This window comes from Monocercomonoides exilis (genome assembly GCF_001643675.1).
Source record: "Monocercomonoides exilis strain PA203 chromosome Unknown scaffold21-1407046, whole genome shotgun sequence".
NCBI lineage: Eukaryota > Preaxostyla > Oxymonadida > Polymastigidae > Monocercomonoides > Monocercomonoides exilis.
The window spans coordinates 996,478-1,023,745 of record NW_027150566.1 but is presented as its reverse complement, the minus strand read 5'-3'; the positions used below and the strand labels follow the sequence as shown (position 1 = coordinate 1,023,745).

The 27,268-nt window shown below is 35.8% G+C and overlaps 9 protein-coding genes across 9 annotated transcripts; 6 read left to right on the top strand and 3 right to left on the bottom strand.

The window, feature by feature from the left end:
* Positions 1 to 498: 498 nt before the first annotated feature.
* MONOS_1668 (uncharacterized protein) lies at positions 499 to 813 on the top strand (the record flags this gene model as incomplete). Its single annotated transcript, XM_067869566.1, has 1 exon — positions 499 to 813. One exon carries the CDS (start codon positions 499 to 501, stop codon positions 811 to 813), a length of 315 nt encoding a protein of 104 aa, XP_067727897.1.
* A 744-nt stretch (positions 814 to 1,557) lies between these two features.
* MONOS_1667 (uncharacterized protein) lies at positions 1,558 to 3,598 on the top strand (the record flags this gene model as incomplete). The annotated part of the gene is made up of 4 exons (XM_067869558.1): positions 1,558 to 1,680; positions 1,874 to 1,979; positions 2,070 to 2,787; positions 3,232 to 3,598. 4 exons carry the CDS (start codon positions 1,558 to 1,560, stop codon positions 3,596 to 3,598), a joined length of 1,314 nt encoding a protein of 437 aa, XP_067727896.1.
* Positions 3,599 to 4,997: 1,399 nt separating this feature from the next.
* MONOS_1666 (uncharacterized protein) lies at positions 4,998 to 5,204 on the top strand (the record flags this gene model as incomplete). The annotated part of the gene is made up of 1 exon (XM_067869549.1): positions 4,998 to 5,204. The coding sequence occupies one exon, from the start codon at positions 4,998 to 5,000 to the stop codon at positions 5,202 to 5,204; it is 207 nt and encodes a 68-aa protein (XP_067727895.1).
* Positions 5,205 to 6,838: 1,634 nt separating this feature from the next.
* MONOS_17547 (uncharacterized protein) lies at positions 6,839 to 9,946 on the top strand (the record flags this gene model as incomplete). The annotated part of the gene is made up of 1 exon (XM_067870477.1): positions 6,839 to 9,946. The coding sequence occupies one exon, from the start codon at positions 6,839 to 6,841 to the stop codon at positions 9,944 to 9,946; it is 3,108 nt and encodes a 1,035-aa protein (XP_067727894.1).
* A 3,901-nt stretch (positions 9,947 to 13,847) lies between these two features.
* MONOS_9281 (uncharacterized protein) lies at positions 13,848 to 14,231 on the top strand (the record flags this gene model as incomplete). The annotated part of the gene is made up of 1 exon (XM_067879765.1): positions 13,848 to 14,231. The coding sequence occupies one exon, from the start codon at positions 13,848 to 13,850 to the stop codon at positions 14,229 to 14,231; it is 384 nt and encodes a 127-aa protein (XP_067727893.1).
* A 3,134-nt stretch (positions 14,232 to 17,365) lies between these two features.
* Positions 17,366 to 17,659, bottom strand: MONOS_9280 (uncharacterized protein; the record flags this gene model as incomplete). Its single annotated transcript, XM_067879764.1, has 1 exon — positions 17,366 to 17,659. One exon carries the CDS (start codon positions 17,657 to 17,659, stop codon positions 17,366 to 17,368), a length of 294 nt encoding a protein of 97 aa, XP_067727892.1.
* Positions 17,660 to 17,872: 213 nt separating this feature from the next.
* Positions 17,873 to 18,430, bottom strand: MONOS_9279 (uncharacterized protein; the record flags this gene model as incomplete). Its single annotated transcript, XM_067879762.1, has 2 exons — positions 17,873 to 18,030; positions 18,169 to 18,430. The coding sequence occupies 2 exons, from the start codon at positions 18,428 to 18,430 to the stop codon at positions 17,873 to 17,875; spliced, it is 420 nt and encodes a 139-aa protein (XP_067727891.1).
* Positions 18,431 to 22,198: 3,768 nt separating this feature from the next.
* On the bottom strand, positions 22,199 to 25,408 carry MONOS_9278 (uncharacterized protein; the record flags this gene model as incomplete). Its single annotated transcript, XM_067879761.1, has 1 exon — positions 22,199 to 25,408. One exon carries the CDS (start codon positions 25,406 to 25,408, stop codon positions 22,199 to 22,201), a length of 3,210 nt encoding a protein of 1,069 aa, XP_067727890.1.
* Positions 25,409 to 26,611: 1,203 nt separating this feature from the next.
* MONOS_9277 (uncharacterized protein) lies at positions 26,612 to 27,247 on the top strand (the record flags this gene model as incomplete). The annotated part of the gene is made up of 1 exon (XM_067879760.1): positions 26,612 to 27,247. The coding sequence occupies one exon, from the start codon at positions 26,612 to 26,614 to the stop codon at positions 27,245 to 27,247; it is 636 nt and encodes a 211-aa protein (XP_067727889.1).
* Between the last annotated feature and the right edge of the window lie 21 nt (positions 27,248 to 27,268).

Below are 27,268 nucleotides of genomic sequence, written 5' to 3'. Positions count from 1 at the left end.
CTTTCTTTGCCTGTGTTTATTCTTCATCTATTGTTCCAGCAGCACAAACTGCCTATCATTGGATAAGTTTGAAATTTCTGTTTCAAATTTTGGACTGACAATTAGCTTTTTGTTGATGCTGAGCCGGTTTTCGAAATAATAGCTCATCTCAAAAAGCTTCTTGAAATATGGAGAAGAACAACAGATATCTCTTCACTCATCACTTTTTGAGTTCTTCGTATGCTTCATCGCTGTTTGTGCAACGCAACAGATTAGAGAAGAAGTCGTCAGGAGAAGATAATTCATCTTCATCTTCATCATCGACACCTATGATTGGCCTTTCGGATTCCTCGGAGGTGGCGGCTTTATTCACTTCAGCATCAGCCATGGACAATGTCAAGAGGTGGTTGAAGATTGTTGCATAAAAAGCAGCTGAAGTGTTTGCAAATCACAATTTGTTGTTATTGAGAGAGCAAAAGACAATGTGGGGACATGTTGTGACTCTGTGGGGGATTCCATATGGGTGGTGTTGTGTGTGCGTACGATGTGGCACTTTCGGTGATGCTTTCGGTTCCACTGGTGGTGCAGCTTCCTTTGCTTGCAGCGTACGTGGGCACGAAGTCGGGAAGCAAGCGGATCTTTGCAGCGGCAGATGAGAATGCGTTCCCGTCGATCTACGATCTGTTTGACCCGTTGCTGCAAATATGGCGATCGCAACAGTCGAGGCGTGTGGTGGTGAAGCTGGACGAGGAAGTGATGGGGCGAGGGGTTGCTGTGTGTGAAGTGGGGGAGATTGTGGATAATGGGTTGGATGCTGTGGGGCTGAAGATGTAGGATGTGGTTTTATCGCCTGCAGCGATTGCACTGGCTGTGCTGGAGGAGCGAGAAGAAGTAGAGGAAGGAGAAAGGGGAAGAAAAGAGGGAGGTGATGGGAATGAGGAGAAAGGCAGGCATCCGACAGCGCACAAATAGTTTGTGGAGAGAATCAAAGAGAACCAGGGGAAGCTGGAAGAAGCGATGGCGCCGCGGCATAGGTGTAAATTGTACCACTTTCAGTTTACATTTTTTCAAGATTTGAATATTATGGCGTTAATTTATCCAATTTAACTAAGCGATTCAAGGAGGGAAATTTCGAAATTCGACAAAAAATTTTCTCTCTGAAATTCAAAAATTTCGACACCCATAATATTTTTATTTTGATCATATTTTATTGAAATTTCTTTTTCTTGCTTTGCAAAGATCAAATAAATTTGTCGATTCAATGGAGCAAGAAGAAATATAGCGTTTAATGTTTGTCATGGTAAATTTTCGTAAATATTATTTTTTATATAGCTTATTTCGATAAATTCAATAAATACGCAATGCCACCTTTTTTAAAAAAATAAAGTGTTATGATTCAATAACTCCATCGAAGCAAAAACGGAAGAAAACATATGCTGCGTATGCTAATTATTTTTTATTGCTTATTAACTTTTTTTTGATGCTGTTTTTTATCCCTTTTAAATTCAACTGCACAAAAAAGGTTTGCGACAAAATGAAGATCGGAATCCAACTGCATTAATTTGGATTGAGGGCTGGATGGAGGAAGATGGAGAGAAGAATGCTGAGAGTGAAGTAGAATGGGCAATGGAAGAGCGGGTGAAAACAACATTTTATTTTACTTTATTCGGAATTAGATTTGAAAGGCGAAGGCGTGGTGTGGTGTGGTGCTTGAAGTGAATGATGTTGGATCGAGAGGTATTTGGAGAGAGGCAAACAGGGGATGAGGGGAGTGAAGGGAAATGAAGAATTGTGGAGGTATTTCATTCTTGTTTGTTCATTTTCTTCATGTTCCATTTTTTATTTTTATTTGTATTTTTTAATTTTTGATTTGATTGATGCGTGATACGATCAGGTGTTGTCAGAAGTGCCGGGGGAGCATGAAACATGGGATGTGGAAGCACTGCCTTTTTTTATGAGCATTCCTGGAAGAAATTGGGAGAAATGGGCAACTGAAGAGTGTTTGGCAGATGAGCGAAATGGAAAAAACTGAAGAGAATGGGAAAAGGAATTTTTGTGGAATTTTTTATTTACAAAAATCTTTTTGGAAGCAGCAGCAGAAGAGGCAGAAAAAGGTGAATTCAAGCTCAATGGGATATTTTACGATATAGCACAAAGGATCATGTGGCAAATAAGTGAAGGGAAAGGAAGAACTTCTGTGAATGAATTTTATTTCTCATCTTTTTGCCAATATTTCGCTTCACCTTCCATCCATCTTATATCCCTTTCTCAACTGACATTTTTCAACATCTCAACAGCACCTGATCTGTGCTCGTCTTCAGCCACTATGTCAACCCAAACCACATGTTTTATGAGCAGTTGCTCATTCACTTCTGTTTGTGAGGTTTATGATGGAGGGATTGTTCCTTCACTCAGCAACCCCTTGACCTCTTTGACCACCTCAAATTCCTCGTTTGTTGGGTGTTGTCGGACAAGGAATGTTGTATGTGAAGGAACTGAAGACAATAAGAAACGCCCAGAGAGACAAAGCATGACAGAAAATATAGCGAATACGTTCACTTGGTGTGAATGGAGTGGTTCAAAGGCTACTGGAAATGTTCAAGACGGTTCTGACAGCGGTTCGAATGGCGGTGCGATTTATATGCATAATCTTAAGTCTGGAGAAATGTTCGTTTCGCATTGTGCATTCAATGACTGTTACGCAAGTTGGGATGGAGGAGCCATCATGGCACATACAATCAAATCTGTGGACATCAGAAACAACTTTTATAATTCTTGTATTGCTCAAAATCAATTTGGTGGAGGAATGTGTGTTTATGCGATTTCATTATGTGTTCAAATCAGCGGATGTGAATTCCAGAATTGCAAAGCAAATGGATATGGATGAGGGCTTGATCTTGATAATTTTCAGGTTTCAGGAACAGGATGCATTGGAACAGAAATTGAAGGAGGGGAGAGTGCGTGCGTGTTTGAGTGCTCATTCACTTCGCATACGCTCACAAATTATAATGGTGGAGGGACGTATTGTGTAACTGTTACTGAAAAATTCAAAATGAGGAGCCTCCAGTTCATTTCATGTTCAGCTGTATCATATGGCGGAATATTATATTTTTATTCAGACCAACAAACAGCTTCAATTGACTTCAATTAATGTTATTTTCTCTTCTTCTACGATTGAAGTTGCATAAATTCCACTCTATATGTCCGTGATGTGTATTTTGAAGATAATTACAATTTCTTTTCATCGGCTAGCCCGTTCTATGAATCGTACACAACGAACAGCAATGATACGAGAGTGTGCCGTTATTATAATTGTCAATATACAGAAAAGAAGGGCTGGTTGAAGGAAGGGATGAAGGATCGGTATGTTGGAGTGAGTGGGAATGATGCAAACAACCTGTGTGGGATGAGTGAGTCAGCACCGTGCAAGACCGTGGGGCATGCGGTGAGTTCGAGCATTAAACAGCCGGGCTCGGCAATCACAAGACTGGTTGGGAGGCATGTGAGCGAAGGAACAACGATTCGTGTTGGGGAAAAGAAGATTTCAATTATGGGGAAAGGAAGAAATGCAAGTGTGATTGGGATGAATTCTCTTTCTTCTTCATCGACAACGCAATAGTATGTTTGTCGACAAATGTGTTTGGATGTCTGTTGGAATCGAAATATTTTTGCCGGTTGAAATAACGGTAAATCCCAGATCTGAAGGAGAGAATCCAATCTTGGATTTGCTATTTGTACCATCTCCACCACAGTTTCTAATAATTGCTATTAAAGGGGAAAAAAAAATAAATTCGAACTCTGCACCACAAATATCGAATCACACACTGCAGATAGAGTGGTACATAATTCCTGATCCAGGCAGAAGCAATTTTCAGAACCAGCTTTGAAATTTTTTTTCCGAATCATTTGAATTCCTAATTTCTTTATTGCAATTTTTTTATCTTTAATTAATAAAACTTTGAAAAAGGTGAATAATTGAATTAATTGTTTTTTATTTGTGCAAGTTTTCACTAATTCGCACTAATGTCTTTAATAATTGTATTGGGCAACGTTAGTAGCTTTGCAAAGTTAAAATAAAACATGGATGAATCGTTATAATTGAGCTTTTTGTGAAAACTCAGTAAAAAACAGAGATAAAAATTTGATCAAACAATAACAAACCGCAAACAGCAACGAACGAAAAAGAAGATGGAATGAAAAAGAAAACAACAATGTGGATTATAAAAAAATATATAATATAGAATTAAAAGGTTATCCACAAAAAATCATGACTTTTTTTGTGAATTTTCGAAGACATCCCGCAACATCCAAATCATTGCATAATATCAATCAAATGCTCCCATTCCTTCATCTTCCCTCTCTTGTTGCAACAAGCTCCACACCATCCCAATGTTCTCCATCTCTATCTTCTTTTCTCACCTTTCCAAATGCCAACTGCTCCTTAACCTCACTCAACAAATACATCTGCCCAATCTAGCTTTTCCTTCATCCTTTCATAAACAGAAATTCATCCCAGTTCCAACGAATACATTGCCAATAATAGAATATATATCAATAATTATTAAACACATATAAAAATCTTATTATTACAAATATTTTTTAAATCAATCATGATAATTCCTTTCATATAAGTTGTTATCTATTTTATCTTGAAAGTGAAAACTTATTATTTAGCTAATACTAGTATATAATTAAATTATCAAATCGATAAAAATAAGCTATATAAAAAATAATATTTACGAAAATTTACCATGACAAACATTAAACGCTATATTTCTTCTTGCTCCATTGAATCGACAAATTTATTTGATCTTTGCAAAGCAAGAAAAAGAAATTTCAATAAAATATGATCAAAATAAAAATATTATGGGTGTCGAAATTTTTGAATTTCAGAGAGAAAATTTTTTGTCGAATTTCGAAATTTCCCTCCTTGAATCGCTTAGTTAAATTGGATAAATTAACGCCATAATATTCAAATCTTGAAAAAATGTAAACTGAAAGTGGTACAATTTACACCTATGCCGACGCCGCTGGTCGTGGAGGCGCTTGGAATGAGTCGGTTGAGGTTTGTGAATGCGAGGACAGAGACTGAGGCGAGCGCAGGCAAAAAGTATTCAGTGGAACCTGAAGTGAGCAATTCTTCTCCAGCAGATGGCATTCGACAGGAGAACAGGAAATCAGAAGAAGAAGAAGGAAATTTGTATTTGGGCATCACTTCAGACTGAAATTCAGATGGAGGGGGAAAGATGTGAAACAGGAGCAAATATCAATGAAATGTGTAGTAATGAATGAGGAGTAAAAGGAAAAGGGCACCACAATTGATTTGGAGAAAATAGGAAGAGCAGATTCTGGATGTGAAATCGCTGCATTTGAGGTTTTTGAGGCTGGTTGATGAGAGTGCTTATGGGAGCTGGCGGGACTATCTGGTGATGATGACGGTGGTGGAGGCTGTGGTGAATCTGTGTTCAGAACACGAGTGTATTGTGGGGAAGCCGGTGGTGGAAGGGATAATACAGCTCTGCGGGATGATGAGCATCACGTTTATTTGGGAGAGGCTATTTTGGAGGAGAGAGAAGAGAAGAGAAAAGTGAGAAAATGGATGCTTGGCGTCGGATGAGGCATTGTCTCCACTCAGCAAAGATAACTAAATTGTCCTTGACTTTGAAAGCAAGTTCCAAAAAGTTTGAATATTGTAATTGTAGCATCTAATCAGGGACTGAGGGACAAGTTGCATGCGAGCAATTAAATTTGATTTTTACACAGACTGCTGTTTAAATGCTGTTAGACACCATTTTTACAAAGTTTTGACCAGTGCATCAATATAATAGGAGCAATAAGGTTTGAAGAAGATAAATGCGAATGGGAAATCGGCATAGGTTCAAACGCGTTCATTTTGCAATTTGCCTTTTTAAACCCTCAAATTATAACAAATTAATAGATAATAATTATTTAAAAACTTTTTATGGACCGATTTTTCGAAAAAAATTTTTCTTGTTGAAAAAAATGATTTTTGAAAAATGACCCATAAAAACATGAATTTCATTGAAAAATATTCAAATTTAAAAGAAAATGTGATTTTTACGAATCAAAAGTGTTTACATTATTATATACACTTATTTTATTTGTTAATTTTATCACAAAAAATATAAATCATAAATAAAAAATTTAATTAAATATCTTTGATCTAACCCACAAGTAAATTATTTATTATATAAAATGTTGAATATGTTGTTTTGGTTTAAATAGAACCTAAAAGTATGTAATTCGTTCACTTTTATATGTTAATATAAGTATATTATTATATGCGTACTTGTTTTATATTGAAAACAGCTTTTATTATCAGTGACACAAACGCATGCATTTTCACTTCCATGTTGTTAAGCTGAAAGACTAAAATTTCAAAATTGGTAGCAATGGAACGCAAAAGGTTTTATATAGTTTTTTTCATCAAATAAATATTTGTTTAGCTATTTTCATACGAATTTTTTCTTGTTTTTTGGAATATTAATATTTTTTTGTATTAGGCTCGATCATAGCATGCTTAAATAAATCAATGTTGCAAAATTAAACATTACTTACACAAAATAGCTCAATATTGAGAAATAAAAACATGTACTAAATAAAAGTTTGGTTTTTTTTACCATTAAAAAAGGAATTGTTTGAATTTGATTTATTTAACTCTAACAGTGAATTTGATGTTGTAATATGTAGAAGCGAGGAAGAACCATGCCAAACGATGTAGAAATGGATGGAAAACATGGAAAAGGAAAGTGGAATGAAGACAATTCAGATTGAAGGATCAACCATTATAAGAGATTCATTCAATGTGTCCAATTATTTAATCAAAAAGGATTCGAAGATGGGAGAAGAGAATGTGAAGGCAATATTGAATTTTGAAAAATCAATTGGAAGCCAACCGGAATATTTCATGGTGAATGATGATCATCTTGAATTAACCAACATCCAACTTCAACTTGCCTCGGGATTTGAGAACTCAGCCAAAGAAATTGTTTCAAACAAAGGAGGAGATTTGGTGATAAGTGAATGTTCATTCCATTCAGAAGCAGGAGTGAACAATGGATTTGATTGTGTATTTGTGGATGCAATTGGAGGAAGTGTGGAAGAGAATGATGGAGGGTCTCACACACAAGATTGGCTTGTTGGATGTTCGGGTCTTCTGACAATGAAGAGACTTTCATTTGTTGTGAAAGGACAGATGAATTCAAGAAGAAGTGCATTCATTCACTCAACGTCAACTCTCAGTGTGACGAACTGTTCAGTCTTATTTGAGAGTGGGGCAATGACTGATGGAAAGATAGGATACAGCATCATTGATATGGCAGGAGGAGAATTAATTATGAATGGATTTGTGATCGAAGGGTCAGTGACAATGAATGGGAAATCTCCAATAACGCTGACAAATGGAGCTCAAATGGAGATTTTGAACAGCAGAGTGAGTGGAGTGGAAATGACTGGAGGAAGTGGGAGTGGAGGAGGATGTTTGAATGTGGAGATGAAGGAAGGAGGAAATGTGAATATTGAAGAAAGCAATTTCTCATCAAGATGCTCAGGTGGAAATGGGATGAAAGGAGGAGGGATGATGATATCAGTGGGGAATGTGGGGAACTTGGAAATGAAAAATGTGAAATATTCAGGGTGTGAAGTGCCATCAGAGGATAAGGAAGAGAGAGGAAGAGGAATTGGAGGAGGGATATTTGTGAAGCTGGCAGATGAGATGGGAACATTTGTGATGGAAGGGATGGAATTTGAGGGATGCAATGCCTGGAAAGGGAAGAATATGTTTGCGTCAGGATGGAATCTGAGAGAAATTGTGAACAAGGAGCACCTGAAATGGGAAATGAATGATGAGGAGTTGGATTTATTGGATGAGTTGTGTGGATGGGAGAGGAAGACGACAGGAGAGGAGGGGTATGTGATTCCATTGGTTGTGTATTTGTGGGGTAATTGGAGCGGAAATGGGTTTGCTTCGAAAGAGAAAGGAGGAGACTTCAGTGGGTGTGGATATTCAGAAGCACCATGTTCGTCGATTGATCATCTTGTCTTACTGAGATACGAACCACTTGGAGAAGGGGAATCACACATCAAGATTGTGGGATCAGGTTCTGTTCAAAAAGCAATATCATTTTTGTTATCATCATCTTCAAAAACTTCAGTTGTATCAATTGAGGGAGAGAAAGAAGGAACAGTTCTGAAAGTGAGTGAGGGAGGAAGAAACGAAGGCAAAGAAGAAGGAGAAAATAGAGAGGCAATGGTTGCTTCAGAAGTGATCCTCTCATTTGTGAATGTTTCATTTTCTCTCCCAAATGTGCTTGTCCACTATCTGGCATTCCTCAAATCATCATCAATGAATGGTGCCCTTTCTGTGAAAAGCTGTTCATTTGCTTGTGAGGATCCTTTAAAAGAAACGTGTTTCTGCTTGGTGAAAGTGGATGGAGGGAGTGTGACAATTGAAGATTGTGCTCTGAAAGAATTCCATTTTTCACAAGGTTTTGTGGAATTGTCTTCAGATGTGAAAGTGGCAGACGTGATGAATCTGTCAATCACCAACACAAGCATTTCGGGAAGGAGTCTGATTTCGCTCAGTGAATCTGCTCTCTCATTAGCAAGCTTATTGAAAGGAGCAACGATGCTGAGAGGCAAAGAGAATGGAGATGGAGTGATGTTGCTGAGCATCAACAGCTCATCATTCACAAGCATCACATGCAATGATAGCAGAGCTGCAATTCTGAATGGTGACTCATTTGATGGTGGAATGAAGTGCTGTGTGGAAAAGTGTGTGACGACAAAGTGTCTGAGCGAGAAGAGCGAAGAGGGAGGATGGATGAAAGTGAGTTTGAGGAGTGGAGGAAGTGAGCTGAAAGTGAGTGGCTGTTCGTTTGGGATGTGCATTTGTTCCACAGTGAAGGGGAGAGGAGGAGGGCTGATGATTGATGCATCTGGCCTGGGTGAAACACAAGAAGGAACAGAGGATACACCGCCTTTGGGGATAATGATTGAGAGCACCAGATTCACAATGAATGATGCATTTGTGGGGAAGGATGTGTTCATCCGGTGCAAGTGGATTGAAAAGCAGATCAATGAGAAGCTGTTCTCGCTGGACTTCAGCCAGGATGCTCTGAAGTCGAACAACTCGATTTGTGGAAGCGACGAAGAGAAAAGAGATATTGATCTGATCCCGCTGATCACATTCTATTATGGCCAGCAGGTGTTTGTGGAAGCGAATGGGAGGGATATCAGACAGTGTGGAGAGCAGACGAATCCATGCAAAAGCATCAGCCACGGAGTGCCTCACATTCAAAAGGGGATCATGAATGTGATTTTTATTGATGGAGAAGGGGACATTGGAGGAGAATGTGTGATTGGAGATTTGAGTGTGAAGTCAATGAAGAAGATGAAGGCGACAGTCCATTACAATGCAACAATTCAAGAGATGGGAAATGAAGGGGCTGTGATTGTGTTTGTGAATGAGAGTGTGATGGAGAAGTGTTTGTTTGTGTTTGGAGAGGCATTTGAAGGGGTTGAGGAGAGTGCTTTGAAAGAGAAGGATGGGAGATTGGAGATTTCAGATTGCTTTTTCAGCTCGTCAGCAATGGATCTTGTGATGAAGAGCATGATTCTTCATGTGGAGAGAGGAGAGATGAAGATGAGCGAAACGTTGTTCAGTGGAATTCATTCAGCTGTGCAACTTCTGTCATTCTGTGGAGAATCTTGTGTGTCAATTGCTGAGACACGAATATTGAATATCGAGTGTGAGGGAGAAGTTGTGAGAGTTGGGGGAAAAGCGAAGGCAGAGATGAAGGAAATGAAGTTTGAGAATATGTCAGTGGCTAATGAAGGAAGCGTGATGAAGATGGATGGAGCTGATAGGGGGTTGTGTGTGCTGAACTGTTCCTTTGTGAAATGCCGGAGCACAATCAAGAGAGGAAGGATGATAAGGATATGTTAGTGCGTGGATGTGCTGATTGGATCGTATGTGTTTGATGGAGAGGAAGGAGATGAAAAAGAAGGAAAGCATGTAAATGAGGATAAAGGAAGAGATGTACAAATGGGATGGATCTGTTGTGGATGTTGTGAAGAGTTCTGTTTTGATGAAATACACAGCAATCTCTAATTCACCAGAAGGTGGAATAACAATGAGTGAAGAAAATATATAGATGAAAGTCATAAACGTTTAAAATTATTTACTGAGACTTTTTCACTTTGCAGAAATTACAATTAACATTTTTTCTAATTGTTTATCGCAATACAATAACTTTATTTGATAATTTAAATGATTTCTCATCTAGTATTGTATTATTTTGAAGACATATAAATTTTTTTAATTATTATATTGAGAAAATAATTAATAGAAGATAAATGTTTTCAATGAAAAATTAATATTTTCAAAGCAGTTTTGATATTTGTAACAAAAAATATTCCCATAACTTGATTATCAAAATTTAAATTGAAAAATATTTTATACAAATTCTGTCACATGGAGACTCAATATAACAAAGAAGATATTCAAAAATTAACTTTTTGTGAATTTCTTATTATGTCAAATGGAAATAACAAATTAGCTCTAGATATTTTGTCATCGATGGGATGCATTAAAAAGTCATTCAAATGCTGGAAATGCGAAAAAGAGATGAATCTGACAATGAAAAAACCCGAATGCGACTATTACACTTTTAAATGTTCGTCGTGTGGAAAACTTTACAGTTGGAATCATGAATCTTTGTTTATGGATTTCAATTTATCGCCTTACTACGTCATGACACTGTTTTATCACTTTTGGTACAAACATTCTGTGAATGAGGTTGTGATAAAAACAAAACTATCATAGAACACAGTCTTAAGCTTTTTCAAAAGATTACGTAATATCTGCTGTTATCTTGAAGCGCTTGATACCGAAAAAATAGGAAAAAACAGAAAAGTTGAAATGGATGAAACACTGATTCACAAAAGAAAAAATGGGGTGGGAAGAGTTAAAGAACAGCAGTGGCTGTGGGGAGCAGTTGAAAGAAAAGTGGAAGGAAAGCCGCAAAAATTAAAACTTGAATTTGTACCAGATAGAACAGAAGAAACATTGTTATATTTCATTTAGAAAAACATTGATATATCTTCGGAAATTTACAGTGACAAATGGTCTGCTTATAGTGGAATAAAGCGATGTGGATATACGCATTACAGTATTAATCATTCAGAGCATTTTTCTGATCCAGCTGACAAAACAATTCATTCACAAACTATAGAAAGCATGTGGTCGCATTTAAAACATCTTCTCCCAATCAGAGGAAGAACCTATGAGAAAACAAAAGAATATACCTACGAATTTCAGTACAGATTTAATAATAAAGGAACAGTTCACAGTTTTCTCGATGATATTTCTAAAATAAAAAAAAGGGACTTTGATAATTACATGGAGTCTTATAATAAATGTGAAATTAAAACGAAAACGGCATTAACAAAAGAAAAAAAGTTCAAATTATCATCATACATTCTGAGAAAAGAAGAAAAGAAGAAAAAAGATGAAGATGCAACATTATTGGATGAAAACGAGCTTGATGCTTTCTTTAAGGAGAAGAAAAAATTACAAAAAATAGGATCCAAAGTGATTACTGAAAAGGGGAAAAGAAGATTAATCGACGAATCTGATGATGAACGCAATGATGCTAAAGATGACATATCAAACGACGATAATCATTCCAATTTATTCGATGATAAAGAAGATGAAGAAAAGGAGAGAAATGATAAGGAAAATGAAAATACACAAAACAAAAAACAAGAAAAAAATGATGAATCAGGCTAAAGCAGTGCCGTCATTCCAAAGCTTCAAAATACTGAGGAAAACAGCGAAATGGATGAAAATGATGAACAAAAAACAGATGACTGTTATGAGGATCTTCTTGAATTTGATGTGAATGATTAAAAACCACGGAAAAGAAAAATAAAAAGAAAAAGGTCAAGCAATGGAAGATTTTGCAAAAAAGATGAAAACCAACTTGCATCAAATTTAGAAAAAGAAACAGAAAGTTTTTGCGAAAAAAAAGAAAATAAAATTAGTGAGATAAAGAAAAAAGAAAAGAAAAAGTTGTTTTCAATAATGAATCAAAAAACTTTGAGAAGTCAAACAAATGCATTAAACAAAGGAACGCAACAATTCCCAATTTCACTATAACAGGCAAAGGTGTATTTATAGCACATTCCCAATCCTTGGATATTCTTTAAAACATTGTGATAAATATAAAGTATATTTAATAACAAAACATTTGTATGGACTGGAATTTTGATATTCATTTTGATCCTTGAGAAAAAACAATTTTTAAAAATCACCCATAAATCTGAGTAATTTTACAAATTTTTGATAAAAATTGATAATTTTAAAATATCAAGCAGCTGAGAGGTCATTTATTATTATATACTCTTATTTTATTTATGATTTTTCAAAAAATAAAACATTTTAAAAATAAATTATAAAATTTTAATATTTTGATCAACCCCACAATTATATTTTTAATAACCAAAAAATTAGAATTTGCTTTCTTTCATCAAGAATTGAACCTTCGTTTGCGAACATATAACAAATCATATATATGAATACAGTTTTAAAGTGTGTGATGAATAATTATCTATATATCATTCAAATCTTTATGTATTTTGATTATGATTTTTAATATGAAAATTTTTGTGCAGTTTGAGGATGTTTATGTTACACAATGATGATCATGAATAAAGAAGCTTTGTTGATGCCATGAAAGTATGAATTTCATATTAATTAACTTATTTATAGAATATTTTTTACGAATTGCGTCATTTATTTATTTATTTTTTACTGAATCAATGCAGTATGTTAATTACAAGAAGATATTTATAGAAGCAACAACTACTGCACAAATATGAAAGATGGAATGCGTTTTGCAGCAAAGGAAAGAGGGTTTCTTGATTTTTCATTTGTGGGGATGAAATTCAGTGCAAACACTGCAAGAGTCGGGAATGATATTTTCATCGAATGCTTCAACATCGCATCACAGATCAATGAAAAACAATTTCAGTTTGATTTTCTAGAAAACAATTACAATCGCAGTGATGCAATAAATGGAAGGGATTTGTGCAATAGCACAAATGATACAGATCTGATTTGATTTATTACAATTCATCAGAACTACACAATTATTGTGACCATTCGATGGAGAAAAGCAAAGAAAGAGAACAAAGATCTGAGAGAGATTGTAAATGACACAGTAAAGAAGGACCCGAAGGCATTTGAAATGATAACGATGGAAATGTCTCCTGAAGATCAGTGGAGGAGAGCAGAGAGGGAAGCAGAAAAGAAGAATGAGGAGAGGATCAAAAAGAGAATGAATGGAAAGGAGATGCAGTATTCTGAGTCAGAAGAGTATTTGTTGAGTGAAAATGGCTCCACAGAATATATTTTGGGGAGAGATTCTGACAAGATTCCAGAATGGGCACTGGAGAAAGCTGATGAGAAGGAAGAAGATACAAGAAAGCGAACACCGTCACCATCCATCTCATCCACTTCAACAACTGATTCAGATTCAACATTTGTTCGAGGAGAGGATACGTGCCCCACCACTTCGTCGATGTCGAATCTGGTGGATCCAATGGCCTGTTCATCGCCTCATGAGAAGCTGATTGTGGATCTGAGGGATTCGATGTTCATGCTGCTTCATGGAAGGAATGAGAAAAAGGAGATGGCGATTGGCTCTTTGAAAGAAAGAGAGATGACAGCTGCACAGATTCTGTTTTGGGTGGCGAATGGAGCACTTCATTCATTTGATGAAATGGAAAATCCACTTTCTTCTCTTTCCAATCTGAGTCCGCACATTGTTCTGTTCTCGGAACATATGGTCATCTGCATTGTTATGCATTCAGACTTCTCTTCTGATGATTCCGATTCATCGTCCATCTCTTCATCGACTGTTGTGACATCTGCCAGTGATGATGATGAAGAGGACTCCCTTCCTTCTTCAGCATTTGATGATGATGAATACAACAGAAAAGAGTGTTTGAGGTGGAAGGCTCCAGAGTTGCTGATGAACAAGAAGATGGGAGCAACAAAAGAATCTGTTTCATTCTCGATTGGGATGATGCTGTGGGAGTGTCTGACACTGAATATTCCGTTTGGGGAGTATGAGGCAGAGGTGGCGGGAGATAAGATTCAAAATGGAGAGAGTGCGGTTGTGGAGTTAAGAAAGTTGTGGAGAGCACACACCGAATGTGGAAGTTAGGGATATGATGATGGATGTGAATCGGGTATGATTCAAGAGCATTCCATCGGGCACAATTCTTTTCATGATGATTCGCGATAACAGTTAAAACAGAGACTTAAAGGAAGAATGCATAACTCGAGTATTATCATATGTGTGGAGTGCGGATGGAAAAATGTTGAGAAGAAAATATTCTTTCCAAACAATTCTTTAGGAGAAAGACCAGAATGATAATATGAAACAAAAGAAAATATGATTCTAATGTGTTTTTATATGTTTGGAAAAAAATGAGTGCAGTGATGAGCAAACAATTGAAATTAAACAAAATGGAAAACAAATCCAAACTTTTTTATTAATGAACAAAATAATAACACATGATTAACCTTTTGTAATTGTGCGCTCATTGTTCTTATAAAAAAAGACAATGCTGTGATCATGTTTATTTTTTATTATTTATTTTTGTTTTTTCGTAATGAGACCATGAAAAAAATTATGCAAATTATTTAAAAAAAAATATTTGCTTTTTATGTCAAAAAGAAGTGAAAAATCAAATTCCAAATGCATGTTTTTTTTTGAAAATTTTCCATTATAAATATCCAAAATTTTAAATTTTTGATCATTTGCAGAACTATTTAATCAAATACATGAGTGAGAACGAATTATTGGAAAAAGAATTAACTTTCAGTGAGTTTACTATTCGATCGAACAACAAAAACCATCTTGCAGTTGAATTGCTATCTAAATACTGATTGATCAGACAATATAGGAAATGTTGGAAATGCGACAGAAAGATGGAGCTGAAGCTGTACAAAAAAGAAATTGATTACTATGCATACAGATGTTCAAAATGTGGAAGAATTTTCAGTTGGTGTTATGATTCAATATTCATGGAATTTCACTTATCACCTTTGAAAATTGCATCTCTATTATATCATTTTTGGTACAAGCATTCAATAAAGGAAGTCACTTTAGAGCTGAATATTACAAACAAAACTGTTGTGAAATTTAATGAAAAGATGAGAAGAATATGCTGTTATTTTGAAACATTCGAAATGGAAAAAATCGGAAAAGATCGAATAGTGGAAATAGATGAAACTTTAATACACAAAAGAAAGAACGGTGTTGGGAGATGCAAAGAACAGCAGTGGTTATGGGGTGTTATTGAAAGAAAGGAAAAAGGAAAGCCTCAAAAACTGATTGTTGAATTTCTTCCTGATAGAAAAGCAGACACGATTTTATATTTCGTTAAAAAAAACATTGAAAGATCAGCAACGATCATGTCTGATAAATGGTCAGCATATAATTGCATCAGTGAAAATGGTTTCACAATAGACAGCGTAAATCAAACTCTTAATTTTGTCAAACCGGAAAATCCAACTGTTTTCACACAAGCAATTGAAAGCATATGGTCTCATCTGAAAAATCATATTCCAAAACGAGGGAGAACATATTTAAAGACAAAGGAATATGACTATGAGTTTCAGTATCGATATAACAATAGACTGACTCCAACAACTTTCATGAAATAATTATCAAAGATTGATAAGAGAAGTTTGGATGTTTTTTTACGTGCCAATGACGAAAGTGCTGCAAATATGATAAGTGTTTTGAATAAAGAAAGAAAATTCAAATTGTCTTCTTATTATTTGAAAAAAGAGGAAATGAAAAAAAGAAGAAATTATGAAATGGTTGATGAAAATGAACTTGATGAAATGTTAAAGAAAAAAAGATTATCAAAGAAATTGATTGAAACAAATGAAACAGAAAATTTCAAAAGAAGAAAAATTGAAGATAAAGAAGAGGAAGAAGAAGAAGAAAAGAAAGAAGAAAAAGAAGAAAAAGAAGAGAAAGAAGAGAAAGAAGAGAAAGAAGAGAAAGAAACAGAAACAAAAGTTGAAACTGGAGATGATATATACTCATCAGACTCAGATTGCAATACTGCAAGAAAGAAGAAAAAGATAAGATATAGATCATGTGACGGAAGATTTCTGAAAAATAACGATAGCCAACAGTTGAAAACGATGGAGTTTGAAACCATAAAGTTTTGTGAAAAAAAGGAGAGAAAGATTGAAGAAATGAAGAAAAAAAAAAAAGATAAAACAAATGCAATTCATAATCGAAAAATACTTCGAAGTTTTATTAAATCAACAAATATTGGAACCGAGCAATCTCCTATTAGTTTGTAGATAAATTTATCACAACACCATTTCACTTCACTTTTTGACAATGACACAACATAACAATACAAGATAAAAAAGAAATTCCTTTGCTTTTCATGAACATAATCGATATAAATGAAAAGGTTATTCTCAAGCGTAGGAATTGCGTTAATGAAATGACATTCATTGATTATCTTTGAATTTCGATTTTGAAATATCAAAACAGATTGTTTCTTCTTACAAAATCACATTTATTTCATAATCGACAAAAAATTGTTGTTTCTTAATTAAAGAGTTTGTTATTCAAGTGCTTCACAAAAATATCATCTCACTATTAATTGTATTAAGTTTCGCCTCATCGTAACACTTCACAAGCTTCACTCTCCTTTTTTCTTTTCAAGTTCCTTTTCACCGGTTTCCACTTCACTCTCCATCTCCACACCCTTCCTCAAATAACCCAGATTGTTATTACACAACTTTCATCCACTGTTCATTTCACAAATGTGAACTCAAGTCGGTTCTCCTTTAAACATTGTTCTTTGATGTTCCTCTCCTGAAACTGTTTTAATTTCTCAAACTTCCACACACATATACATACACTCTTTTTTCATTCACAGATCAACATCATCCTTAAGCACTTGCAATTCTCAACATAGCCTTCTCTTCTCTACTCAGCTCAATCTCCATCACTCCCTCTGATCTGCTCCCCTCACTTGTAACTCCATCCGCCTCCAAGCTCTCCACAACCACACATGAATGCACAGCAAATGGCGCATTCTCAAACGTTGCTTCCCTGACAGAGCAGTTCTGCACATTCAGCATCCCCGTCAACGTGCTCACAATCCTGTATCCAACAACCCCGCTCTCTCTCCACTAAAACCCCACATTCGAAACATTCACCACCCCGCCTTCTGTTCCCAGAACCATGCTTTGCCCAGTTCCAAACACCTGCAGAAGACTTATCACAAACATCCTCACACTCAGGCACTCACTTCTTCACGTTACAGCTTCACATCCATCACTCTTCAGCTCCGATTCAACATGCATCTTCGCCTGCTTTGCTTTTTCTGTATCAGGCCTACATATCATTGTTCTTCGCTCAAACACAAAACAGTCACTCACCACACATCTGTCGCTCACCACAACCTTCTGCTCTTCTTGCCCACTCTCTTCCTTCGGATGCCCAATCCCACACCAAAGCGTCTCACATGCAATCTCCTCTTTCCCAAACCCCAGAACATCCATCCCACTCCCTTCCGACACATGCACATCATCTCCGCTGAACTTCATCAGAAACAGAAGCAAACCAACACTCTCCCTTGCAAATCTTCCATTGTCCCTCCCTCACAGCTCCACTTTGTCCTTCCCATCCTTGCCCACAAGCTCTATCTCAAACCGTTTCGGAAAAATTATTGCTTATGAATCCTCACACACCACATACACGTCTTTCCCTTCACTTGCCCTGCTCCTTTCATTAACACACCCCTAGACTTCAAAGCAATTTTAACAGCTCTCTCCAACAGCATTTATGAAAATCTCTCCTCCTTTTTCTTCATTCTTTCTTGCCGAGAATCCTTCAAATGTGCTGCTCTCAACAACCACCACGCCTTCTGCCACCTCACACTTCATCTCCCTCCCATTCCCTTCCTTAAATCCGCACCCTGAGAACATTTAATCGTATCACACTCTGAATCTCTTTCCTCGTTTTGCAACAACCCCGCTCCCCATTCTCATCTCTCATCGTTTTATCGTAATCTCACTCATTTCCATCTCTGACCACTTCTCCCCAACAATCACACCTTCTCCATCTTTCTTCACATCCTTTGCTGTGATAATCTCCAGCTCCGATCTACCTCCCTCCACACTTAATATCCCTCCTCCACAAAACTCAATCCCTCTTTTTGTCACACGATCCATCTGCATCTCTCCGCCTTTCATGCTCCAAACCCACACATCAGACACAAAAGATCCAATTCCTTCCTTGCTCATTTCAGTTACAAACTCACAGTCGACAATCATCACAACACCAATACTCATCTTTACAAACTCCTTCTTTACCATGTTTTCCATCCCTTTCCATATTGTGAAGCATGGCTCTTCTTCACTTCCTCAACGTGCAACATCAAATCCACTCGATGAAATAAATATCTCAAATGAGCTGAATGGAATCAAAAACATGAACAAGTCTTTGTTTAAATAATGACTATCACTTCCAACAAACAAATTATTATCGCCTTTCATTGATGAATAATCAAACTTGAATGAGTCATTTGTCACAGAACTGTTGAAATCCTTTCCCAAAATGAACACATTCTTTCCAATGGCTGCATTGTTGTTTGCAAACGAAACACCTTCCAAAAGAAATGGCTTTTGATACAAACAATTTTGACAATCCAAACACAAGAATCCTCCTTTTCCATTGCTAAATGAAAGTGTGCAGGATGATGCATTTGTTGATTTTATAACCAAAACTTCGTCATTTTTAATGTCACTTTCGCAGCACCTCCTTCACCACTTCTTGTGTTCATAATAATTGAAAAGTTGTTGCTCTCATATAAAAACAGAGAAAGCTATCACGAATGGTGATTTGACAAATGATGGCCCAATCAAACTGCCTCCTTGCAATACGTAACTTCCACCGGATGAAGTTCTCGATGTGTATTGAACAAAATGCTTTGATATTTTAACATCAAATATAAATTAAATTAGATGAAAATATTTTCATGATAAACTCAAAGAACACTTACTCTGCACATATTGATCTATCATTCGATGTTATAACATTCGATGAAAATATCGTTTCCGACTTTTGCTGTGTTTGTATTGAATTTCATCCCCACAAATGAAAAATCAAGAAACCCTCTTTCCTTTGCTGCAAAACGCATTCCATCTTTCATATTTGTGCAGTAGTTGTTGCTTCTATAAATATCTTCTTGTAATTAACATACTGCATTGATTCAGTAAAAAATAAATAAATAAATGACGCAATTCGTAAAAAATATTCTATAAATAAGTTAATTAATATGAAATTCATACTTTCATGGCATCAACAAAGCTTCTTTATTCATGATCATCATTGTGTAACATAAACATCCTCAAACTGCACAAAAATTTTCATATTAAAAATCATAATCAAAATACATAAAGATTTGAATGATATATAGATAATTATTCATCACACACTTTAAAACTGTATTCATATATATGATTTGTTATATGTTCGCAAACGAAGGTTCAATTCTTGATGAAAGAAAGCAAATTCTAATTTTTTGGTTATTAAAAATATAATTGTGGGGTTGATCAAAATATTAAAATTTTATAATTTATTTTTAAAATGTTTTATTTTTTGAAAAATCATAAATAAAATAAGAGTATATAATAATAAATGACCTCTCAGCTGCTTGATATTTTAAAATTATCAATTTTTATCAAAAATTTGTAAAATTACTCAGATTTATGGGTGATTTTTAAAAATTGTTTTTTCTCAAGGATCAAAATGAATATCAAAATTCCAGTCCATACAAATGTTTTGTTATTAAATATACTTTATATTTATCACAATGTTTTAAAGAATATCCAAGGATTGGGAATGTGCTATAAATACACCTTTGCCTGTTATAGTGAAATTGGGAATTGTTGCGTTCCTTTGTTTAATGCATTTGTTTGACTTCTCAAAGTTTTTTGATTCATTATTGAAAACAACTTTTTCTTTTCTTTTTTCTTTATCTCACTAATTTTATTTTCTTTTTTTTCGCAAAAACTTTCTGTTTCTTTTTCTAAATTTGATGCAAGTTGGTTTTCATCTTTTTTGCAAAATCTTCCATTGCTTGACCTTTTTCTTTTTATTTTTCTTTTCCGTGGTTTTTAATCATTCACATCAAATTCAAGAAGATCCTCATAACAGTCATCTGTTTTTTGTTCATCATTTTCATCCATTTCGCTGTTTTCCTCAGTATTTTGAAGCTTTGGAATGACGGCACTGCTTTAGCCTGATTCATCATTTTTTTCTTGTTTTTTGTTTTGTGTATTTTCATTTTCCTTATCATTTCTCTCCTTTTCTTCATCTTCTTTATCATCGAATAAATTGGAATGATTATCGTCGTTTGATATGTCATCTTTAGCATCATTGCGTTCATCATCAGATTCGTCGATTAATCTTCTTTTCCCCTTTTCAGTAATCACTTTGGATCCTATTTTTTGTAATTTTTTCTTCTCCTTAAAGAAAGCATCAAGCTCGTTTTCATCCAATAATGTTGCATCTTCATCTTTTTTCTTCTTTTCTTCTTTTCTCAGAATGTATGATGATAATTTGAACTTTTTTTCTTTTGTTAATGCCGTTTTCGTTTTAATTTCACATTTATTATAAGACTCCATGTAATTATCAAAGTCCCTTTTTTTATTTTAGAAATATCATCGAGAAAACTGTGAACTGTTCCTTTATTATTAAATCTGTACTGAAATTCGTAGGTATATTCTTTTGTTTTCTCATAGGTTCTTCCTCTGATTGGGAGAAGATGTTTTAAATGCGACCACATGCTTTCTATAGTTTGTGAATGAATTGTTTTGTCAGCTGGATCAGAAAAATGCTCTGAATGATTAATACTGTAATGCGTATATCCACATCGCTTTATTCCACTATAAGCAGACCATTTGTCACTGTAAATTTCCGAAGATATATCAATGTTTTTCTAAATGAAATATAACAATGTTTCTTCTGTTCTATCTGGTACAAATTCAAGTTTTAATTTTTGCGGCTTTCCTTCCACTTTTCTTTCAACTGCTCCCCACAGCCACTGCTGTTCTTTAACTCTTCCCACCCCATTTTTTCTTTTGTGAATCAGTGTTTCATCCATTTCAACTTTTCTGTTTTTTCCTATTTTTTCGGTATCAAGCGCTTCAAGATAACAGCAGATATTACGTAATCTTTTGAAAAAGCTTAAGACTGTGTTCTATGATAGTTTTGTTTTTATCACAACCTCATTCACAGAATGTTTGTACCAAAAGTGATAAAACAGTGTCATGACGTAGTAAGGCGATAAATTGAAATCCATAAACAAAGATTCATGATTCCAACTGTAAAGTTTTCCACACGACGAACATTTAAAAAGTGTAATAGTCGCATTCGGGTTTTTTCATTGTCAGATTCATCTCTTTTTCGCATTTCCAGCATTTGAATGACTTTTTAATGCATCCCATCGATGACAAAATATCTAGAGCTAATTTGTTATTTCCATTTGACATAATAAGAAATTCACAAAAAGTTAATTTTTGAATATCTTCTTTGTTATATTGAGTCTCCATGTGACAGAATTTGTATAAAATATTTTTCAATTTAAATTTTGATAATCAAGTTATGGGAATATTTTTTGTTACAAATATCAAAACTGCTTTGAAAATATTAATTTTTCATTGAAAACATTTATCTTCTATTAATTATTTTCTCAATATAATAATTAAAAAAATTTATATGTCTTCAAAATAATACAATACTAGATGAGAAATCATTTAAATTATCAAATAAAGTTATTGTATTGCGATAAACAATTAGAAAAAATGTTAATTGTAATTTCTGCAAAGTGAAAAAGTCTCAGTAAATAATTTTAAACGTTTATGACTTTCATCTATATATTTTCTTCACTCATTGTTATTCCACCTTCTGGTGAATTAGAGATTGCTGTGTATTTCATCAAAACAGAACTCTTCACAACATCCACAACAGATCCATCCCATTTGTACATCTCTTCCTTTATCCTCATTTACATGCTTTCCTTCTTTTTCATCTCCTTCCTCTCCATCAAACACATACGATCCAATCAGCACATCCACGCACTAACATATCCTTATCATCCTTCCTCTCTTGATTGTGCTCCGGCATTTCACAAAGGAACAGTTCAGCACACACAACCCCCTATCAGCTCCATCCATCTTCATCACGCTTCCTTCATTAGCCACTGACATATTCTCAAACTTCATTTCCTTCATCTCTGCCTTCGCTTTTCCCCCAACTCTCACAACTTCTCCCTCACACTCGATATTCAATATTCGTGTCTCAGCAATTGACACACAAGATTCTCCACAGAATGACAGAAGTTGCACAGCTGAATGAATTCCACTGAACAACGTTTCGCTCATCTTCATCTCTCCTCTCTCCACATGAAGAATCATGCTCTTCATCACAAGATCCATTGCTGACGAGCTGAAAAAGCAATCTGAAATCTCCAATCTCCCATCCTTCTCTTTCAAAGCACTCTCCTCAACCCCTTCAAATGCCTCTCCAAACACAAACAAACACTTCTCCATCACACTCTCATTCACAAACACAATCACAGCCCCTTCATTTCCCATCTCTTGAATTGTTGCATTGTAATGGACTGTCGCCTTCATCTTCTTCATTGACTTCACACTCAAATCTCCAATCACACATTCTCCTCCAATGTCCCCTTCTCCATCAATAAAAATCACATTCATGATCCCCTTTTGAATGTGAGGCACTCCGTGGCTGATGCTTTTGCATGGATTCGTCTGCTCTCCACACTGTCTGATATCCCTCCCATTCGCTTCCACAAACACCTGCTGGCCATAATAGAATGTGATCAGCGGGATCAGATCAATATCTCTTTTCTCTTCGTCGCTTCCACAAATCGAGTTGTTCGACTTCAGAGCATCCTGGCTGAAGTCCAGCGAGAACAGCTTCTCATTGATCTGCTTTTCAATCCACTTGCACCGGATGAACACATCCTTCCCCACAAATGCATCATTCATTGTGAATCTGGTGCTCTCAATCATTATCCCCAAAGGCGGTGTATCCTCTGTTCCTTCTTGTGTTTCACCCAGGCCAGATGCATCAATCATCAGCCCTCCTCCTCTCCCCTTCACTGTGGAACAAATGCACATCCCAAACGAACAGCCACTCACTTTCAGCTCACTTCCTCCACTCCTCAAACTCACTTTCATCCATCCTCCCTCTTCGCTCTTCTCGCTCAGACACTTTGTCGTCACACACTTTTCCACACAGCACTTCATTCCACCATCAAATGAGTCACCATTCAGAATTGCAGCTCTGCTATCATTGCATGTGATGCTTGTGAATGATGAGCTGTTGATGCTCAGCAACATCACTCCATCTCCATTCTCTTTGCCTCTCAGCATCGTTGCTCCTTTCAATAAGCTTGCTAATGAGAGAGCAGATTCACTGAGCGAAATCAGACTCCTTCCCGAAATGCTTGTGTTGGTGATTGACAGATTCATCACGTCTGCCACTTTCACATCTGAAGACAATTCCACAAAACCTTGTGAAAAATGGAATTCTTTCAGAGCACAATCTTCAATTGTCACACTCCCTCCATCCACTTTCACCAAGCAGAAACACGTTTCTTTTAAAGGATCCTCACAAGCAAATGAACAGCTTTTCACAGAAAGGGCACCATTCATTGATGATGATTTGAGGAATGCCAGATAGTGGACAAGCACATTTGGGAGAGAAAATGAAACATTCACAAATGAGAGGATCACTTCTGAAGCAACCATTGCCTCTCTATTTTCTCCTTCTTCTTTGCCTTCGTTTCTTCCTCCCTCACTCACTTTCAGAACTGTTCCTTCTTTCTCTCCCTCAATTGATACAACTGAAGTTTTTGAAGATGATGATAACAAAAATGATATTGCTTTTTGAACAGAACCTGATCCCACAATCTTGATGTGTGATTCCCCTTCTCCAAGTGGTTCGTATCTCAGTAAGACAAGATGATCAATCGACGAACATGGTGCTTCTGAATATCCACACCCACTGAAGTCTCCTCCTTTCTCTTTCGAAGCAAACCCATTTCCGCTCCAATTACCCCACAAATACACAACCAATGGAATCACATACCCCTCCTCTCCTGTCGTCTTCCTCTCCCATCCACACAACTCATCCAATAAATCCAACTCCTCATCATTCATTTCCCATTTCAGGTGCTCCTTGTTCACAATTTCTCTCAGATTCCATCCTGACGCAAACATATTCTTCCCTTTCCAGGCATTGCATCCCTCAAATTCCATCCCTTCCATCACAAATGTTCCCATCTCATCTGCCAGCTTCACAAATATCCCTCCTCCAATTCCTCTTCCTCTCTCTTCCTTATCCTCTGATGGCACTTCACACCCTGAATATTTCACATTTTTCATTTCCAAGTTCCCCACATTCCCCACTGATATCATCATCCCTCCTCCTTTCATCCCATTTCCACCTGAGCATCTTGATGAGAAATTGCTTTCTTCAATATTCACATTTCCTCCTTCCTTCATCTCCACATTCAAACATCCTCCTCCACTCCCACTTCCTCCAGTCATTTCCACTCCACTCACTCTGCTGTTCAAAATCTCCATTTGAGCTCCATTTGTCAGCGTTATTGGAGATTTCCCATTCATTGTCACTGACCCTTCGATCACAAATCCATTCATAATTAATTCTCCTCCTGCCATATCAATGATGCTGTATCCTATCTTTCCATCAGTCATTGCCCCACTCTCAAATAAGACTGAACAGTTCGTCACACTGAGAGTTGACGTTGAGTGAATGAATGCACTTCTTCTTGAATTCATCTGTCCTTTCACAACAAATGAAAGTCTCTTCATTGTCAGAAGACCCGAACATCCAACAAGCCAATCTTGTGTGTGAGACCCTCCATCATTCTCTTCCACACTTCCTCCAATTGCATCCACAAATACACAATCAAATCCATTGTTCACTCCTGCTTCTGAATGGAATGAACATTCACTTATCACCAAATCTCCTCCTTTGTTTGAAACAATTTCTTTGGCTGAGTTCTCAAATCCCGAGGCAAGTTGAAGTTGGATGTTGGTTAATTCAAGATGATCATCATTCACCATGAAATATTCCGGTTGGCTTCCAATTGATTTTTCAAAATTCAATATTGCCTTCACATTCTCTTCTCCCATCTTCGAATCCTTTTTGATTAAATAATTGGACACATTGAATGAATCTCTTATAATGGTTGATCCTTCAATCTGAATTGTCTTCATTCCACTTTCCTTTTCCATGTTTTCCATCCATTTCTACATCGTTTGGCATGGTTCTTCCTCGCTTCTACATATTACAACATCAAATTCACTGTTAGAGTTAAATAAATCAAATTCAAACAATTCCTTTTTTAATGGTAAAAAAAACCAAACTTTTATTTAGTACATGTTTTTATTTCTCAATATTGAGCTATTTTGTGTAAGTAATGTTTAATTTTGCAACATTGATTTATTTAAGCATGCTATGATCGAGCCTAATACAAAAAAATATTAATATTCCAAAAAACAAGAAAAAATTCGTATGAAAATAGCTAAACAAATATTTATTTGATGAAAAAAACTATATAAAACCTTTTGCGTTCCATTGCTACCAATTTTGAAATTTTAGTCTTTCAGCTTAACAACATGGAAGTGAAAATGCATGCGTTTGTGTCACTGATAATAAAAGCTGTTTTCAATATAAAACAAGTACGCATATAATAATATACTTATATTAACATATAAAAGTGAACGAATTACATACTTTTAGGTTCTATTTAAACCAAAACAACATATTCAACATTTTATATAATAAATAATTTACTTGTGGGTTAGATCAAAGATATTTAATTAAATTTTTTATTTATGATTTATATTTTTTGTGATAAAATTAACAAATAAAATAAGTGTATATAATAATGTAAACACTTTTGATTCGTAAAAATCACATTTTCTTTTAAATTTGAATATTTTTCAATGAAATTCATGTTTTTATGGGTCATTTTTCAAAAATCATTTTTTTCAACAAGAAAAATTTTTTTCGAAAAATCGGTCCATAAAAAGTTTTTAAATAATTATTATCTATTAATTTGTTATAATTTGAGGGTTTAAAAAGGCAAATTGCAAAATGAACGCGTTTGAACCTATGCCCTCCATTCGACATTTGTTCAATGCTCTGCACGAGGAAACACGGACAGCGTGGGCGGCGGAGTCATGACAGAGAATATTAACAAGCAATCAATGGTTGATGATTGTTTATTTCGTAGCTGTTCTTCAGGAAACGATGTTGGGGCAATTGATCACAGTTTTGTAAAAACTCAAATACAGAAACATTGCATAATCAATTCATTTTTTGAGTCTTGTAAAGCTAATCATACAAGCTCATCCACTGGAGGAGCAATTGAACATTGGAGTAGCACTGATCAAGAAGTCATTTCTAACTGTTCTTTTTGCTATTGTCATTCAATGTGTGGAGGAGGCGCTGTTTCGGAGCTTATAAAAGCAAATAATCAGGGAATTTTGTTTTATTTCTGTTTTTTCCACAACAATTCTTGTAATGGAGGAGGGCATGACCTTGTTCTTCAAAATTCTTCAGAAAACAACATTGATCCCAGTTGCTATTCTACAAGAAATACATCAAGCAGAGTTAGTTCAAATTTCAATTCAATTATTGATCGCAGTGATTGGCTTCGCAATGATTTTGGAACTGTGAGGTTTGTTTCTTCGATTGAAACACAACCAAATGCCATAGATACATATGCATGTGGAATAGATAAAGGCCATCCGTGCAGCACAATTAGCCACTGCCTCACTCAGCTGATTCCAAGCTTTGTGAAGGATATCGAGATACTCGCAGGAACAGTTACAGAGACCAAAAGCACAGACTGCAGTGACAATACTTACACAATATACGGCCAAAGTGATTTAGCAGCAATTGTGCAGACAGAATCTGAAAAATCAGGTTTGTCTCTGTTTTCGGTCTCGACAGGCACATTGACTGCCAGGGACTTTGTCCTTGTGCATGACTCGTTTCATCCGAATAACCGTGGGTCAAGCTGTTTGAGATTACTGGAACGGGAGAGATGCATATTAGTAGACTGAACATATCTGCTGGAAATGGGC